Source organism: Periplaneta americana, chromosome 10, assembly GCF_040183065.1.
Source record: "Periplaneta americana isolate PAMFEO1 chromosome 10, P.americana_PAMFEO1_priV1, whole genome shotgun sequence".
NCBI lineage: Eukaryota > Metazoa > Arthropoda > Insecta > Blattodea > Blattidae > Periplaneta > Periplaneta americana.
Genome location: NC_091126.1, coordinates 40,664,394 through 40,682,056, shown reverse-complemented (window position 1 = coordinate 40,682,056; position 17,663 = coordinate 40,664,394). Strand labels below are relative to the sequence as shown.

The 17,663-nt window shown below is 34.7% G+C and overlaps 1 protein-coding gene across 1 annotated transcript in view; it reads right to left on the bottom strand.

Annotated features, from left to right (window-relative positions):
- LOC138707358 (cell adhesion molecule Dscam2-like) overlaps nt 1-17,663 on the bottom strand; it is a 1,214,496-nt gene that overhangs the window by 183,966 nt on the left and 1,012,867 nt on the right. Inside the window, exons 8-10 of the mRNA XM_069836640.1 lie at nt 15,448-15,599; nt 13,933-14,042; nt 12,807-12,969 (exon numbers count right to left, since the gene is read on the bottom strand). Coding sequence (XP_069692741.1) covers nt 12,807-12,969; nt 13,933-14,042; nt 15,448-15,599 — 425 coding nt within the window. The remainder of the gene's footprint in view (nt 1-12,806; nt 12,970-13,932; nt 14,043-15,447; nt 15,600-17,663) is intronic.

Here is a 17,663-nt window from a genome sequence, read left to right as displayed (position 1 = left end):
GTTTCGGATTACTTTATAAGAAGAGGAAAACAAATTTTTAAATACATAAATCAATTGATGTGTCAAATAAATCAAGAAATTATATTTTTGACGCTGGTGACTCAAGACATACGTTATTCACTACACATTACAAAACAACTCCGGTGTTTTTAAAGGTCCTTTGTTCCCATCGGAGGGTTAATCTCCCCTCAATGTCTTAATAAACTGCAAATAATTTACAATCATTAGTCAAAAATTAAATTGTAGAACAATTCTGTCGTCGATTTGCAAAAGGGCACACATCCAAAATAACAAAGTGTTGGAAAATAGCAAAAAAAGCGTAACACACTTAAAAAAAATTAAAATATTCATGAATCCTGAATGTATGTTTCCATAGTGATCCAATTAGAAAAAAAATATATGAACAATTAAATTTGTTAACTTAGTTATAGCACAGTCTAGTATATACAGTCACGAAGCACGTAGTAAATATGCATCCATAGATAGTTTGTAACCACTAGGATCGCTACTATCGCCTCATTACAGACAATGTGAAATAGTACCTGCACAGTCTATTGCACCTTCACAACTCAAGCTTCGTGATTGTATATACTAGACTGTGGTTATAGTTTTTGCGATTTTCAAACACTTTGTGATTTTGTACATGTCCCCTTTTGCAAATTGACGACAGAATTATAATATGCTGTACTACAAATACATTCATAAGAAATTTAAAAGGCATGATGGGACCGATAAGCTAATATACTATTAGTGACAATTAAAATTTATTTCATGTGCCGTCTATGCTTATGCTTATTTAACAAGTATATTGGTTATACAATATTTTGTTACATAATATATCAATTGAACGTTTTCGGCTCTATGGAGCCATCATCAGAAAACAAGTAAGCCCATATGTATGATATAAGTACACAGTATATTGCCGTACAAGTAAACTCAATTAATATTAATTAACATGCTTCTGTGTAAAATCGATGATTGTATGGCAATAATTACATTATAAATACAAAGCGGCTATGTAGGCCGTATTAGAGTGATAAAAATTGTTAATGATAAAATTACATAAAATACTTTAAAATTGTAATAATCAGGAGTAATAGTTGTCCAGTTTGATACCTGTGTGGATATCCATAATTTGGTAGTAGCTGGGGCAACAATATGGTGAGCGGTATGTTGACGTTTTCATGGTCGAGGAAAAGATTGAAAGAGCGAAACGTAGTTGAGCCTTTTTAATTTCCGAGAACATGAAAATAAACATACCGCTCGTGTATCGTACATTATTTTGTGCGAATATCGTTTATTACATACCTGAAATACGAATTTCTAATTAGTTGCAATGAAATCTCCATGTTGGTTTCTGTTTAATGACGGCAACTTCGAAACCAAAATATCTTTCTTCAACATTGTTGCTGTAAAATGTTTTCTGTGTTTACTTTACTCCAGCAGGCCGTGATATACGTTTGTTTCCCCCCCCCCCAGTCTATTAATGCGAACTTAAAACAAACGGTAAGGTTATGTAATGATTTATTTTTCATTTTAATATTTTAACAATATTATTTATATAACATATTGCAGTAATAACATCGGCATCTGGAATCTTGTTGATTTTTTCACGGCTTCCTTAATGTTACTTCTATCAGGAATGCAATAAGTTTCGTGGAGTAGTAGACTTTACTTAATTTTTGCAAATATTTAAAAACAATAATTAACATTGCAATTTAGGTGAAATTGCAGTGGTAAGTTTCCAATTTATAATTATTACTATGTTAAACATCTCTAAAAATAATATGTTAAAAGCCTAAAGCAGTAAAATGAATGTCGCGCTTAAGCGGTAAGAAGAGGGAAATTGTTATGTGTGTTACGTTGGGAATACTGAATGTGGTATATCACACTTACCGCGTATTGGTTCTGTGCGGAAAACAAGCAAATACGCACGATCTCGCACAAAATTCTCTATGCTAACGAATTATCACTACCGTAATTAGCGTTATAGTTGTTTCAATATATAACTTAATGAACAATATGAATACTGCGGACCCTTTGTGTGTTGAATAAGCAAATAACATGAAAATTGTACACACAGGTGAACCTAGTGTTAACGTAACAGTGCTATAGCCTAAGGGCATGAATGCACTATGAACATACTAAGTAGGGGATGTATTCACTTAACAACTATCAGTATCAATTCTACTGCCACAGTATGAATCAATATGTAAACCGAGGATTACTGGGGGGAACAAAAGAGTGATAGATTGTCACTGACCAAACAAAATTATGTATGTACAGCGGCGCATAATGCGGCATACTGATGTTCGTTTCAAGTGCTGCATAATTGAAAAAAGTGGAATATTCACAAAGGCAACCTTTACTGATTATATTTATAGCCTTGCAATAGAAATCGCAGCATACGGCAACAAACTAACCACGAAGAAGTAACACACTGTGTATTTAATACGAAAAAATTAAATTTGTTTATATAAAATCATTTACATGACACAGATACATAATAATAATAATAATAATAATAATAATAATAATAATAATAATAATAATAATAATGTTTTATTTTCGCTGGCAGAGTTAAGGCCATAAGGCCTTCTCTTCCACTCAACCAGCCTTAATTAATACAATAGGCCTACATAAATTTGAATTACAAATATTTACACTACACTTAAAAGGTTATCCAGCAATATTCTTCACTACATATTTATTTAAATTTAGATAAATCTATAAGGTAAAGTAGTAACTTAATTTATGAGCTAATTTAATTTAATGAATTATAATTAATTTAATATTTGAAACAGCTAGTAAAATGATGAAAATTAATTTAATATAAGCTTTCTAGGACTATGTTACAGGGAGAATATATATATATTTCTATTTCTATAATGAGAATATTAATGTAATTGCCATTAGAGGTTTTGTAAATCTATTTAGAGAAATTAATGATAATAATAATAAGAATGGACAGATGTTAGTTTCATTATAGGTAACAAATATTAATCAGCAATTAATCTGTTAAGTAAGAATTTATGTAATTTTGACCTAAATGAAGTTATTGTCCAACAACCCCTTATATCACTCGGAAGTGAGTTCCAGTTTCTAGCAACTGAAACGGTATAGGATGAAGAATATAAAGATGTCTTGTGATAGGGTATAGTGAGTAAATTGTTATGATGAGATCATGTACTTAGCTGATGATATGCGGATAAATTTTGAAAACGAGAAGCCAAATAGATTGGGGTAGCGGTGCGCAGAATTTGAAATAAGAGAAAAGAGAATGCAGGGCTCGTCGATCGCATACCCTTAGCCAAGACAGAGTTTGGAAAGACGGGGAAACATGATCATACTTACGAATATTACAAATATAACGGACGCACGCATTATGCACACGTTGTAGCCTGCTGCTCAAATTTGCATTTAGGTTACTTAATATAATATCGCAGTAGTCAAAAGTGTGGCATCACAAGTGTTTGTACAAGGATTAATTTTAATTTATCAGGAAGAAAGTGCTTCAGTCGCTTTAATGAGTGAATAATGGAAAATAGGTATCGGGGTAGACAGTAAAGGTAAGTAATTAGGTAGAGAGGTAGATAAGACGTAGGTAGGTAGGTACCGAAGTAGGCAATAAGCAACTAGGTAGGTGACACTAGCAAATGATTAGGTAGGTAGTAGAGAAGTAGAGTGGTAGTAATTAGGTAGGTAGAAAGGTAGATAATAAGTAATTACGTAGAGAGTTAAATTACAAGTAATTTTGTATGTAGAGAGGTAGATATTAAGCAACTATATAGGTATGCACATAAATAGAAAAAAATTATGGTGTATTTAACGACACTCGCAACTGCAGAGGTTATGCCAGTGTGCCGGAATTTTGTCCCACAGGAGTTCTTTTACATGCCAGTAAATCTACTGACATGGGCCTGTTGCATTTAAACACATTTAAATGCCATCGACCTTGGTCGGGATCGAACCGCAACCTCAAGCATAAAAGGTTAGCGCTATACCAACTACGCTACCGAGGGCGACCGTAAATAGAAATGTTGACAGTAAGTAATTAGGCAGATAGAGGTATAGGTAGTAGCTAATTATTAGGTAGGTGAATTTGTCACTAATTAGGTAGCTACGTAGGTACTGTGGAAGAGAGTAATTAGGAAGGTAGATAAGTAGAGAGGTAGGTAGTATGTAATTACGTAGGTAAAAAATTAGATAGTAAATAATAGGTAGGTAGATATTAAGTAATTATTTGGGTAGTCATAGAGGTAGGTAGCAAGTATTAAGGTTGGTAGGTTGATGGTAGATAATAATTATTAGATATGTAGGGAGTTAGACAGTCAGTAATTGGGTAGATAGGTAGGTAGAAAGGGAGATAGTAAATAATTAGTAATGAAGGTAAACAGCTGGACAGTGTACATTTAGGTTAGGTAAGTAGGTAAAGTTAGAATAAATAATTAGGACTGTGGGTAGATAAATCTGTAGAGAATAATTAGTTAGAGAGGTAGACAGTACTGTAAGTACTTAAGCAGGTAAGCAGGAAGAGAGATAGATAGTAATGAGGTAGCTAAGTAGGTAGAGTGGAAAATAGGTAGGTAGGTAGTTTGTAATTATGTAAGTAAAGAAGTAGATAGTAAGTAATATGTAGGTAGGTAGATATTAAGTAATTAGGTAAGTAGCCATAGAGGTAGATAGCAAGTATTGAATTTGGTAGGTAGAGGGTAGATAGTAATTATTAAATATGCAGGGAGTTAGAGAGTAATTAGGTAGATAGGTAGGTAGAAAGGTAGATAGTAAATAATTAATTATGAAGGTAAAGAGCTAGATAACAAGCATTTAGGTTAGGTATATAGGCAAAGTTAGATTTAAGTATTTAGGTTCGTAGATAGGTAAAGAGGTAGAGAATAATTAGGTAGGTAGAGAGTAATTAGGTAGATATGTATACAGGTAGGTAGGTACAGAGGCGGATAGTAAGTAATTAGGTGGTCAGAGTTGTATAGTCCCAGTCAGCTTACTCCATACCCTAAGGGTGAAACCTAACCATTCTTCCCCCATTACTACACATGCTAGTGGATTCTGGTGATTTTCTAGTTTGCAGGTTGAATTTTCTTTTGCCAAGTTCGTTTCGAATTTCGATACTGACAAATACTACAAATGGTAGTGACTTTGTAACTAGTATGTTGCCAGCTGAGGCAAATATCTACAATATTTGTCGGTACTGGAGTTCCATGAAATTGAAATTGTACTAGATTTCTGAGCCTGTTACTGGAAACTAGTAAAATTTGAACATATTAATAATTAATTAATATCAGTATTGATATTAATACATAATAGTTATTCTGTGTGTTGCGTTGTGGTTATAATTCAAGACTATAGTTAGTTAAGTTTTCGGAGTTAGTACTAATAATATCATGTGGTCAAACAAAATACATTTTTAGGTTAGTTCTCTTGAGTCAGTTGTTTGGTCAAACCAACGAATTTCGTATTGCCAGACAAAATACTTGACATGTTGATCCCTTACTCGTATAGTTTTCCTACGAAAATATGTTACAAATCATTGAATTATTTAGAATAAACTTCCAACATAAAGTACGGTAAGTAAATAAATTATTTAGTACGAAGGATCGTGTGATATCTGGTAACAGTTGGCAACACTGACAAGACGCCAATACTTGCTGTTTAGGAACTGTTCTTATGTGACCCTCACTACAGGTAGTAAGTAATGAGCAGGCTTCGAGACTTCGGACCCAGTTCAGTGGGAAATCCGCATAATGGCGTATTGAGTATAGTGGTAAAGCGTACAGTCGGTAGGGGTACTGTAGAATGAATGCCAACAAATACGCAAAGGAAAACGCTCTGGATTTTAAGGTTCTGACGAATAATTTGGTTTTCATACAAACCTATTTTCAAACGGTTCCTGAAACTATTACACGGTTAGAAAAGTCAGAACAAGAGATGCCGGAAGTCCTGAAATTTAATTGAGGAAATGACACAGAGAATTAATGAGGCACCAAGTAGGCTACAGAGGTTATTGAATGTATAAAACTGAAGTGGAAATCAATTTTATGTAAAAATAACGGATATGGAACATTGTGTAATATAAACAGCAAATTACTACACATAGAGTCACCCGAGAATAAAGGACTGTCTCTCAGAGACTGCCATGATGTTAGGTTTTTTCGTTTTGCTCTTATCACGTCATGCGACGTAGAGCGCAGCTTTTCAAGTACAAACTGTGTTTGGCAGATAACCGGAAATGATTAACGTTTGAGACACTGAATATGTATCTTGTGGTACATTGCAATTCGGTACCGTAACTGCACTTCCTAAAGACGACCAATAGAATAAATGAAGAAATTAAAATGGCTACATGTTTATTTCCACCATTAAAACTGTGTATAATTAAACACAAATGCTTATAAAAGACAGAATAAATGCTTTTTATATTCTCTTGACATTTTCATTGTGTAATGTATATTTACTTTCAAAATCTACATATGTGTGTGTTTCCCCATATTACCGTACTCTACTCTAAACAGCAACGTTGTTACCTCAACACATCTATACCTTTCACTACCTGCAGCGAGTCAACAACCTATAGTACATGCACAGTAAACTTATTTTATCGGGTCCAAAGTCTCGAAGCCTGGTAATGAGGTAGAGCCCGATCTTTTTACGGCCAAGAAGGTTAACCGTTACTCCACAGCGGTGGACAACTGGTAAGGTTAATAATTCCATTTATAACATAAACGAACACCGCGTCTGTGACTAAAGTATTAGAGCGCTGGCCTTCCATCCAGGCGAATCGGGTTCGATCCCCAACCAGATCGTGATGGAATTTGTGTTGGACAAAGCAGACGTTGCAGAGGGGTTTTCTCGAAGTACTCTCGTATCCGTCTATCATTCCACCAACATTCTCCACTCCCCCCCTCATTTCATATATTATTCGCAATATTAAAAATGACCTGGGCTAAGTCTGGGAGTAGTACCGGTTTCCAATGCTCAAAAGTAAAATATATCAATCATTGTGCTAATAAATTATATAAGAATATATTCCAATGTGGAAAATGAAGAAGACAACTAACAGTAAGTTAATTATTGGTCCGCTGACTCATTGTGATGTCAAAAGTTGAATATCGATACATGTGTTCCTATTTCTCCTTCCTGAAATCTGGTAACCGTAGTCTTCCTCGTCGCTTGACATATTTAGGAAATTAAAAATAACTTTTGTGTAGCTTCGTGTTCGAGATTTCGATCGCCTTAATGACTGAAATCGCTGATTGATTGTCACCAATCAGTAGCGTCGTGTACAACCAGCCTAGAAGGGTTAACAATACGCTGATCTTGGAGTATACATACAATAACAGCATCATGTTTCCCCGTGTAACAGCTCAAGATACAAGGATCAAGTCGCTGGTGAAATGTCAAACGCAGTGGATATTATACGCCAAGCATGCTACCGGTTGTCCTGTATGATTCCTCCAATAGCAAGACGGCATACATGAGGCGACGTTTTCGCATAGCACGCATGCGCGCTGTGAAATTGTCAGTTCTCTCACTGCAAATGATCAATCCTCCAAGTGTGACGATTTGTATTATTCGTTTAGATATTCTCATCGTGAAAAAGTCGCAATGAGTTCCGTAGAAGAGGGTAAAGTCGATCAAAATTTTGTAATTTTTTAATGATATTGAGGTTATGCAATGGAGCGAAGTTCCTCAGAAAATAGCATTTTGTCGTCATATCCTTCACTTATGAAGGCACGTTACAAGAATTGAATTACAATCTATAAAAAATTGATTTTTTTATTTGACTTGTGATCGAAGTTACTTGCTTAAATAGGGTAAAGTTGATCACCATTGAATTTTTAGTTTAAGATCGATTTTAAAATATTGCGGAGTAAAGTCAGTCACTGTTTATGTTTTTAAAAAACAAATTAAGTGTATTACATATATTTTATTTGTTATAAGGGGTGTAAAAAACAATAATAATTTTCAATATATGCCTATAGCATTATATAGTGTATCTTTTGTCACTGTGATCATACTATTTGACACAATTAGGCCAATAGGTTTCTACTGTACAATCGTGACTATGATTGCCAACTTATAAAACATAAAAACACATTTTAATACTTCACATATCGACAAACAAAGATTTAAGAATAATTCAAAATTTACATTGAAATACCACCCTTCAATTATGATCTAAAATGCAATTCAACGTTGCTTAGGTTTATATCAGATGTTATTTGAAATCTTCCCCTCCTCATGTCACTTTAGAAATTACGTTGTTCCCATAGTCAGGTACAGAGGTGTGTACAAAATATGTTCCTTTGGCAGTGCTTCTCTTACGCAAGATATTCACCATAATTTCGTCTTCCTCTTTCCCCGCTATCCCATCAATATAAGCTATACTATGAAACTTTTCTGTTTATAAGTGTTAGTTGGATGTATTTCGGTGAACAATTTATTCTTCCTGCTGGTCCTATCTGTTTCGAGTAGGTCGATGGCATGATCGACTTAACCCTACAAAGGTACAAGTTTTCTTAAAATAATAAGTTTCAATACTAACATTTACGAGCTGCAAAACTATTATTTCAGGATACAATCTCAACGAAAAGTACTTGCGTATACTTCCTGTCTCCTTTCACTGCTGACGACAATTTAGAGTTTGTAAGACTTTGTTTTCATTTAAGAGAAAAAGTTGAAAATAACAATTTTCACTTCAATGGTAATTACAAAGTGTTCCCACTGTTGGCATTCGCAGGCTTTTTGTTGTCCCTCTCGCTTACATTTACAATGTAAGACAATGAAGTCAGCATAACAAAATTTTAACAAGTAACTGAGAAAATATATAATTTTCAATAAAAATCGCAAATGATCGATTTACACCCACTGATTGACTTTACCCACTTCTACGGTTATATGCGGAACTAATCAAAGGAAATTTATAAAAGAGATTATTGAAATTCTAAGAGAGTTTCCATGCATGTGCAAAGTTAAGTCAAAGGAATATTGCGAGTGATAATGCCTATGAAGTATTAATTACTAAAATAAAAAAAATAAAAGTGGAACCTTATGCGACGAGGGATACGGTGCAAAAAAAAATTAACCCGCTTCGAAATAGCTGGAAGCAGGGTTGTGCAATTACGCGTAAAAATTTTTGTTCATGTACTTTTCGTGACACATTAATTACGTTTAAAATAACCCGTAAAATACGCAGAAAATGTGTAATAACGTAATTGTTCTCTAAGGTGGAAAATAATAAATAGGGGGCGGATGTTGATGACCTAAAATCTACTTAAAATGATCATTAGAATGCCGTTAAACTAATGGAAAAATGCTATAAAGTTAAAAGAAAATGGCATTTACAGTAAATATTCACCGTACTCGCACCACAACGTCTTAAAAATTAGTCACCTTGTTTCAATGACTGCCCTGCAAATCTCGGAGAGAGAATGCAACTTCCTGGAATTTTACTAAGATAAAGGAAAAGGGCATGAAAAAATGAAGGTTTTAAGGGAAACTATAGATTTTTATGAGGGTTTACAATGTGTTTCAATCAGTGGTGATCCATGTCAGTGCCTTCATTCTCCGCCTCCTGCTTTCGTTCTTCACTTTTGTTAGCAGATCTTCCAGATGGGGGAGTGTGAATGACAAAACAAATTGTGGGTGCAGCTTACATTCTTGCAATCTTTGTGTTAAAAATACTGTCCTTCTCTTCTATGGGGACAGAACGTCCTGTCCAGGATACGGTGAAAGTTTCTCCCCTTCCAAACATAAATTCTAAAGACACCCTCGTACCGATAAAAGAACAATAGCGGTCAAAGCTCTCACTTAAACTAAGCTGTTGTCAAACATTTTATATTACTTCCGTTGTGTGAGGTAAAGCCTTCAGTGGAATGAGGGATGGACTTTAGAGTCTGTTCCAAACTATAAAACTGAAATTTGACTGTTATTCACTTATTCAGTAGGCAATTACTACTGACCTCTTTGCTTAGAAAAAGATTTAACAGGCCAATCAAGGGACGCTTGGGGCTTATGAAGACCCAATGAAAGTATTTAAATTTTGGTTCGATTTTAAATAATTGTTATCATAGCTGAAAAAGTTATTTTAACAGATTGTGATTTGTATCTTTATGACTAAAATGAAGTGAAGATGTATGACCACAAGCTTTCTTGTAAAAAAAATGCAGGGGCTCTCAAAAATCCCAAATCTCTATTTACATGACTCCTCAAACGTGTTCAGTAAAGACGGATTAGCCTAATAAATATTGTGTACTTATGGAAGATATTGTGATTTCTGATAATGATTTATGTGCTTAATGACTACAATGAAATGATAATATATAACCACAAGATTTATTGTGAAGAAACGCAGGAGTTCTTGAAGACTCAAAAGTGCCCATCTATGTAACTTCTCCAACGTGGCTAATGGAGGTTACTATGAGCATTTACTATTTTGTATAGGGCATTTTGAGTACAGGTTCCGACAAGTCCTCATTAACAATTCCCATGTAAGTTTAACCTCTTCCCTTACTATATATTTTACCAATTTTGTGAAAAAAGGAATCATATATTTTTTTTATTTTTGTATAGAAGTCATTTAATATTACAGAATCACTGTACATCACTAATTTTCTTACATACCTAAAAAATCACTATAAAATAGACATACATTCATACCTGAATTATTATCCTGAGTTATCTCGTGCACCTTGATTCCAGCTCTGGTAGTTGTCCCACTTTGATTTTCTCCTAACCTATTTACCAACTTATGTTTTTTATGGATTAATTTATGAAGTACAATACCAGTGCTGTTATCAAGGCGTTAAATGTTGCTTCTCTTGTGATAGACTCGAAAGAAGGGTATTACGCATAGTGGCACATTGCATTCCGGACAACAGTAGGATGCTCTTGTGTCGAATTTGTTTCTATTTTGAGTCTCTCGCAATACTACACATGAAACACTGTCTGGTTGGGTTGTTCTTCAGAGTTCGTGGAATAACTTCTGGAAAATGTCTACCTGTAAGCCGAAGTGGCTTGGGAGATTTTCCTGGCCATCCTGCCTTGAGTGATAGGACATTCGGGGTGTATTTTTTTTTTTCGAAAATCTTACGAATTACCACCATTCGATAGTCAAAGGGTGTCTTCCTGCCTTCAGATATCGTATACCAAACGTAGGAATCCCACCACTAGATATAGCAATATCACTAACTTCTGTAGCCATCTAGTCAGGAAAAGGTTAATGAAATGATGGAAACGTATATATTCGGGATAATAATCCTTAGCAGCGAAAATGGGACTCACACGAGTTAACTCTGGTTAATAAATTTTGACGGAAGTTAGCAACCCGAGTTAACTCGGGTTAATCAGGGAAGTGGTTAATATATTTGAAAAGTGTCCTGACTCATGAACAACTCCAGATTCTCCTTATCAAATTCATTCACGGTAAAATTGCACTACGTTCAGTTGTAAGATTAGTCGGTTCATTGTCCGCATGATACGCTGCACATTCCTACCACGCTGTTATAAAAATACGCAATTTCTGACTTGGAATTATCCGTTTTCTTTTTTGTCAGTTATTTGTTATTTTAATTTTTATATTATATACTTCTGATATGAATGATAATCTGTGGAAGAAATATAGCCTTCGAGTGTGTGTGTGTGTGTGTGTGTGTATACATATACACGAGAACGAAATAAAGAAGCTGAACGATAGTCATTATATAATACAATTATCGAAGAAGTAAGCGATTTTGAATGTTTGAGCTGCACTTTATCTAACCAAACAATGAATATGTATTTAAAAGAAAACTCGCAGGAATATAACAATGTGAATGAAATAATTACGAAATATCTTTTGGGGAAAATATGTCAAAAGAACTTCAAATTAGATTACATAATGTCGTCTCGAAACCAATTCTTCTTTATGGAAATGAAACCCGGGTGCTCCTTACATATGATAATTATCAGAAACAGGATAAAGTCTGCTCATAGGCCTAGGGTTGTCATCGTTCAGTAGCAGAAGTTACAAATAATGATAAAAGAAAAACTAAATTAATTATAAATAAAATAAACACCGACAATACACTGCATGAGATACATAAAATCTTATTAATGTAATTGGCAAAGGATGCCACCATAACGTTATCCACTTCAAATATTTCCTCACCAGCTGAAAGGACGAGGAGTTCTGGACAGACTCAGATCTAAATGGGAAAACTTCGTTAGCGTCTAAACGGGTCATGTTTGACTATCGTCGAACCGAAAGTAGAAGAAGATAAATAAGTTGAAAATAAAATTTTATATACGGTATATCGACGGCTTTGGAACTATATTATTGTGCCATTTGACACGATTATGGCACTTTTATTTACAACACTGACACATCTAAATGTATGAAGATTACGTAGGCAGCACCTGGACAGAATGGGTGCAACTAAGCAGATCCTGTTCACTAAGTTATTTTATGGAGACAGCAAAACATGTCTGCCTTTGAGTAACCTATCCCACACTGCAAATAGGTTCAACCAAAACATCGGAAACAACTACCTCCAAAATACGGAACAAACCTCTCCCAAAATACGGAACTCCCTCCAAATTACGGAACAACTCCCTCCAAAATACGGAACAACTCCCTCCAAAATACGGAACAACTCCCTCCAAAATACGGAACAACTCCCTCCAAAATACGGAACTCCTTCCAAAATTCGGAACAACTCCCTCCAAAATACGAAAAAAAACTACCTGTAAAACTTAACAACTCCCTCCAAAATACGAAAAACTGAACTGGAAAATGGCATAGAACTCACCAAGCACTCGGATATCGACAGATCGCTGCGCCGTGTAGTTCTGCTTGTTGCGCGCAGTACAGCTGTACGTGCCCTGGTCGGAGACGCGCTGCACGTTGTCCAGAGTCAGCGTGCCGTTGTTCACGCGTTGTCTGATGTTGGTTGGCAGTCGCACTCCATCTGCGCAGGGCAAGCACTAATGAATGCGCATAAAACAGTGGAATTTCTACACTACAACTCTTCGCAACACAACCTTCAGTACTGTCATCAGGGCCATCACAAGAGGCAGGATTTATATACACAAAGCCTTGAATACGAATAATAAAACAAGAAATATGCAAAAACATGTAAAATCTAATTATTGTTACATTAACAAACTTTCTAAAAATATATATAGCACGCAGGTATATATATTTTATATCTGACATAAAAGTTCAATCTGTACTATCAGTTCTTTGATTACCTCACTTTTTCTGGTTGCAAAACACAAGTAGCCAAACAAACTGTTCTTTTTGTTGCGGAAATGTGAACGTTTATAGAGAAATACTCTTTAAATTGTTATCAAAAACTGATTTTTTAATGACGCAACATTGCTACATGCTATTTTTTTTATACAGAACAGAATTTTAAAGAATGAAATAATGCATAATTAGGCTATTAAGTAAAATAAAATTTAACAATGCATTTTAAGAAGGAAATATACTTTCATTTCTTATTTAAATTCAATTTTAACAAATGGACATTGCATGAACTGTTATATTGAATTGAATACTGAGTTCGTATGTTACAACTTTGATAGGTGCGATAAATTTTTATAAAAATCTTTAGCTTGACTTCCTTTGGAGGGGAAGTAAAACTAAGGGACCCTGACCCAAGTAAAGTACTAAACAATTATTTTCCCATCCACCAAATTCGCTTCTTTTGCGGATAGATGTCTATGCATGGCAGCATATCGGTAAGACTTTAGAGGCTTTTGATGGAAAAGAACAGAACAATAACTAGTACACACAGGACCTTCAAAGTCCAAGTGTTCAGTGTGGAAATGCTTACACTTAGTTATTAACTGGTAAACTAAATATCTACTGTCTGAATTAAAGGATGTCTGTGAAAGTTATGTACAAATTAAACGAGGTGACCGATACTCGCCTTTCTCCCAGATGATGGTGTCAATGGGGTACCCAGCTACTGGACACTTGACCACAAGTTGCTGTCCGGCGACTGCAGGAATCGGAGGCATGGGTCGAACGTAGGGAAGGCCTGCATGAGGACAGAGAAGTGGTGCAGCTTCACATAACATGCAGTGATTGACCAAACTTATTTCTCAGACACTATGAGCAAAAATATTCATATGAACATCAGAGCACTTGTTTGTGGAGCAATCAACAATATTGTGAAAGGAAAAACTCACTATTTTCTATGTTTTTTTTTCGCTACTGCAAAGAGAAGCTATACGACTGTTTCTCTCAAAATTTGAAATCAATTAGTTCAGTAGAACACGCACCAGAATTTGTACGTCTCCCTAATTTAGTAACCGAAAGGCAACGACGAGTCGCATGTCGTGATGATCGGTGATGAAACCTCACCTCTGTCTGTTTTTCAAAAATTATGTTTTATTTAACGACTCTCGCAAATGCCGAGATTCTATCAGCGTCGCTGAATTTTGTCCTGCAGGAGTTCTTTTACATGTCAGTAAATCTACTGACATGATCCTGTCGCATTTAAGCACACTTCAGCCACCTGTAGTTTTCACATAATATATTTTCCACTTTCTGATTAAATGAATCGGTTATTCTAAATGTTTAATTCTTGTGGAAATGATTCAATTTCTCATAACCTTTTTATCAGATACAATATTGTTGTTCAGTAAATTGTCCGAAGAGAGTTTGAACCTCATAAGTGACATCAATAAGGTATCACTCACAAGGCAAATAAGCCAGGAGATAATGAGGTAGGGTGGCCAGTATTTCTTATCTTTACTAGATAGGTACAGGTCATTCGTTATTTCATGAAACCAAATGCATGCATGCGCCGTAGGTCAAAGGAAGAACCTTACTGTAGAGTAACAATAGGAGTTTTGCCAGGATCCGTCTGTGCTTATCTATTTAACAAATATTAGTAGTTTACAATATTTGTCACATTTATTTATTTAGCTTTTTAACGTTTTCGGCATGAGTAAGCCATCTTCAGAAAAAAGTTTTATGCCTATACACATGAAAGTGGTACATATGTGTATAGTACAAATAAATGAAACAGTTGAAAAATAAGTCTCTATGGAGATGAGTGAACATAAAACGATTAAAACATTACTGTATTAAAAACAAGGACTATATAAGCCATGATCAAAATTTATTAAAAGTTATTAAATACTAAAATTAAAATATGTGCGATATAGTTGCGATTAAAATAGGTTGGTTCACCTGTAGTAATGTCCAGATCTGACTAGAATATGGTGAATCAATATCATGTGTACTGTGAAGACACCCCTGCAGACGCTGGCGGTAGGAAGACAACTGTTCAAACTTACTGTAGAGGTTAGTTTGCTAATTAGTTGTAAGTGAAAGCATAGCGAGGGACGGAATATTCCCAGTCCACTTTCTTTTTCCCCTCACGCGCAAGTTGGTTTCACGAGATATCGAATGACCTCCACTGTCTCCATGCTTACCGTATACGTTGAGGCGTGCGGCATGCGCAGTGCGCCCCGCGCGATTCTCTGCCGCACACTCGTACTCGCCTCCGTCATCCGGCTTCACGGACGAGATGTTCACGTGGCTGATGACATCACCGAATACAGTCACATACTGGCCAATCATCAATCTGGAACGAAAACATAACCTCATTTGCTAAGTGTTATTTTCAAGAAATCTTGGATATGGAACCATCAGATCTGTGTATAAAGTTCTAAGTGGGGCCTGTGGTGAGCTTCCTGAGGGGTTTAATGTAGCCAGGATGGCACTGTATAAGCACGTTCCAGTCACTTCAGTGCATGTTCAGAGATCCTTTTCAGCATATAAACAGATTTTGTCCGATAGACGCCACAAGAGTGAGTGTTTTAATATTAAGGGGAGAGGATGGTATTTTTTGGTGAAAAATTAGTACATTTTCAAAAAAAATTCTTTAAAATACTCTGTGATGTGTGGAATGCATAGCATAACATTTTATGGGTATTTGTGCCCTTATTGGATGCTGAGTCGCCATTTTTAAACTTCCTGTGTTATGGATTTTTAAATCACTCGCCCACTTTTATTGTTGTTTCCGGTAAATTAAATTTTCAAAAAAACTTTTTTTTCTTTAAAATACCCTTTGATATGTGTGGAATGCATTGCATAAATTTTTGTGGGTATTTGTGCTCTTATCGGATGTTGAAACGTCATTTTTAAACTTCCTGCGCTATGGTTTTTTAAATCACACGCCCGCTTTGATCGTTTTCCAGTAACTTCATTTTTTTTGCTACATTGCCAGACAAATATTGATATAATTTCTGAACTATTAAAGATACATGCATGAAATTTAGAACACACATTTTTTAGACTACTAGGAAACATTTCTCTGTAACAGAATTTGGTAATTGATTTCATTTAAAAAATACGTCCGTTTGTTTGCAAGAAAGGAAATCAGAAAATTGTTATTAAATTTAGTTGTTTATTTTACGAACGTAGGGACTAATATAAAAATTCTGTTACAGACAGTTTGTAGGACATGCTTTTGCAAATATATTGCAAAAAACTGTTTGAATCTATCTTTAAAAACGGTTTAGTTATATCGGTTTTAGTACAATCCTGCATTGGGTATATGTTTTTCAAATTTGTGCCCCCAAATATATTTTTTTTTTTCAAAATATTTTTATTTGGTTGAGTTGCCACAGCTATGAGCTCTCTACATACAAAAAATTAATACTTTGCACCAAATAGAAAAAAAAGTTTAAAAAAATACCATCCCCTCCCCTTAGAAAGTTGCTTGTTGTGTACTGTCATTCAAATTATGAATATGGAGACGAATAAGTGCACACTGAGTTAAACATTCTGTAGGACAAATACCACTTATCTAACTTTTTAAGTGGTCATGCAGTGTCATGTATATTTGCTATGTATATATAATGAACAAAAAAGCGAATACTGGCATTGAAATAAAACATCGTATAAGGAAATAGCCAAAATTAATTATTGTGTGGAATAAATTTTCAGTGGTTAATTTTCCCTATATTTCTATTTTTAGTGCCTTTTTAAGTGGTCATGCAGTGTTATGTTTATTTGCTGTGTATACATAAGGAACAAAAAAGCGAATACTGGCATTTAAATAAAACATCGTATAAGGAAATAGCCCAAATTAATTATTGTGTGGAATAAATTTTCAGTGGTTAATTTTCCCTATATTTCTATTTTTAGTGCTTTTTTAAGTGGTCATGCAGTGTTATGTTTATTTGCTGTGTATACATAATGAACAAAAAAGCGAATACTGGCATTTAAATAAAACATCGTATAAGGAAATAGCCCAAATTAATTATTGTGTGGAATAAATTTTCAGTGGTTAATTTTCCCTATATTTCTATTTTTAGTGCCTTTTTTAAGTGGTCATGCAGTGTTATGTTTATTTGCTCTGTATACATAATGAAAAAAAAACGAATACTGGCATTTAATTGAAACATCGTATAAGGAATGAGCCCAAATTAATTATTGTGTTGAATAAATTTTAAGTGGTTAATTTTCCCTAAATTTTTATTTTTAGTGCCTTTTTAAGTGGTCATGCAGTGTTATGTTTATTTGCTGTGTATACATAATGAACAAAAAAGCGAATACTGACATTCAATTAAAACATCGTATAAGGAAATAGCCCAAATTAATTATTGTGTCGAATAAATTTTCAGTGCTTAATTTCCCCTAA